We start from the raw sequence: 2,288 nt of genomic DNA, 5'->3' as shown, positions 1-2,288 counted from the left end.
CTTTTCCAGTTTTCAGGCTCTGAAGACAGAGGAATCGCAACGTGAATCCATGGAGTTGGGACAACATGCATCCCTTGTCATGACAACGTTAGACGAGGGAATCAACTCTTTGGACAACCTTGACTACTTTCTTGAATATCTGCACAACGCCGGAGGAATGCATTATAAGATCAAGGGCTTCAAAAAAGAATACTTTTGGGTGAGTTGCCGAAAGATTCCCTCGTGATTCCTAACGATCTCGGACACGATCCCAGGTGCAGGATGTATTGATTCAGAGCACGACGTCTCCGCTATTGTTCGGCGCTATCGGGCCGGGACGATGTGTTCGATTTGAATATCAGCGCAATATTCTAGCCATTCCGCCCACGTCGACAGAGTATCACTGGAAACCCATCTTCAGTTGTGTGATCAAGCACTCCGAACGATTACGCACGAATCCCCCGGGATCCATTAGGTGGATCGAGACTCCCCGTTTTAACGAGAACTCTACAGGGTTGTGGTATCTAAACATACCTGCCTCTTATTGAAAAGCTTTCGGAGGCGGATCTGGCAAATCAACCACCCCTATATCAGTTTCCGAATCGACCGATCGGATACGCGATGACGAAGTCTGGGGAGGCGACTCGCGCCGACGAACGCGTTCTTGGAGAGGTTCCAAGACAGCATGCCGTCTTGTGGTCGGACCATATTGTCTGTCGAATTGTTTGGACCGTTGTCTACCCGCATCCAGCCGAGCGAGAGAATAGGCCCCCGGCGTTTCAATTTTGTTTGTTCTAGCGTCCGCTATCGGAAAAGGCGTCTTCGAAGCGCGGTCTGCACCATCTATCTTAGAGATCCGCACTTCAGTGTCGTTGGTGGCGCCGCGCTGTCAAGAGAATCACTTGTCCACCGACCTTGAGTGCTGACATGCTCTTGTGGTCCTGACCTACATCGTCGACAGGTGTCGTCGTTACGGGGCACAACCCCGCGCCATTCCGCAGATAGCCGGAGCTTTACGATTTTTCCATGTTGCGTCCCGTCATGATGGCCAGCGGCGGAAAAAAAGCACCGAGATCCGAGGGGCGACTGTTTATTGCGCTCCTTTCATATTATTGCCTGGGTCAATAAAGTGCTGCCAAGAATTTTAGTGCGTCTATCTTCGCTCCGATGCAGTATTGCGTCCCGTTTCTCGAGCGACTTCTGCGTTCTAGATATTCGCTTGGGACTTTTTTTGCGCTGAACCCAATTCTCTCTTGCCTTCGCGCCCTGGCCGGATGGGTTGCGAGGAAACGAGATAGAAATTGTCCCGCCACGATACCTCCATAACGCGACGCGGCCTTGCGCCCCTTCCGATGGGGGATCCTCTGCTGATGAGCATCGGGCAGGGAACTCGATCTCATGGCACTGCACGACTAAAAATGTTTTATTTTTCTTCTATTTTGCAGCTGATAGAGAAGCCATTCCTGGAAGCAGTAAAGCTGACGCTCGGAGACCGTTACACGGATAATATAGAGAACATCTACAACACGACGATCCACTTCATTCTGGAAACTCTTGTCGAAGGCTTCGCGTTAGCCGAAACCAAAGCGAAATGCAGCGAGTAGAGGAACAATCATGAAACAGTCCGAGCAGCCTTGCCTTTGGAGATATTCTAAACGTTGCGTGTTTTCTCGAGTCCATTCCAATCGCTCCTGCCCCCCACAGATACATTCACTTCGTGAGCACTCTCCGATCCGGCGTTGCGTCCGCAAATTCTCGACATTGTGAGCACTCGCACGGCGCTCTAGCAGATTTTCGGGCGATGACACCATTTACCGATGACGGGAGCGGTCAATATCTATGTATGTGACAGCGGATCCGTACTTGCGAATACAAGTCACGGAGGCTGCTGTGACCTTCAGCGATCACGAGAATCTGGGCGGACAGCCTAACTGTCTCAGAACATAACGGCTGGAAGCCCAAGGCAAGAAATTCGGGAAAGCTCGATCTGTCGGTTGATTTCAATCAGCGACGGCGACCCAACCCATCGTGATTGGTCAATTTGGACCGACAAGGAATAGAAATTCTTCGACCGCGAAAAAATCACGTGATGGATTGAGACTCATGGAATTGATTGACTGATGATGTGAGAGGTGCGACGTGGAAGGATACGAGAGTCTTAATCGTACGTGGAATAGTTTGAGAACGATTGTGATGGCTCTCGCATCGAGTGATATGAAGTAAACAAACCAGCGAAGCAAAAGAGAAACGTTTGTCAAGATGAAGCTCGCAGATAATTACTATGGAAGGAAGTATCCCTACCGACATGA

The 2,288-nt window shown here is 50.2% G+C and overlaps 1 protein-coding gene across 1 annotated transcript in view; it reads left to right on the top strand.

Moving 5' to 3' along the window:
• The window catches only part of LOC100909144 (neuroglobin-like), a 4,401-nt gene extending 2,818 nt beyond the window's left edge, over nt 1-1,583 (top strand). Inside the window, exons 2-3 of the mRNA XM_003738381.2 lie at nt 10-199; nt 1,425-1,583. Of these exons, the coding sequence (XP_003738429.1) occupies nt 10-199; nt 1,425-1,583 (349 nt within the window). The remainder of the gene's footprint in view (nt 1-9; nt 200-1,424) is intronic.
• Nucleotides 1,584-2,288: the final 705 nt, after the last annotated feature.

The sequence above is a fragment of the Galendromus occidentalis genome, unplaced genomic scaffold (assembly GCF_000255335.2).
Source record: "Galendromus occidentalis unplaced genomic scaffold, Mocc_1.1 scf7180000075933, whole genome shotgun sequence".
In the NCBI taxonomy this organism is placed as follows: domain Eukaryota; kingdom Metazoa; phylum Arthropoda; class Arachnida; order Mesostigmata; family Phytoseiidae; genus Galendromus; species Galendromus occidentalis.
Note: the sequence above shows the minus strand (reverse complement) of the source record. Positions and strands in the feature narration are given on the sequence as shown.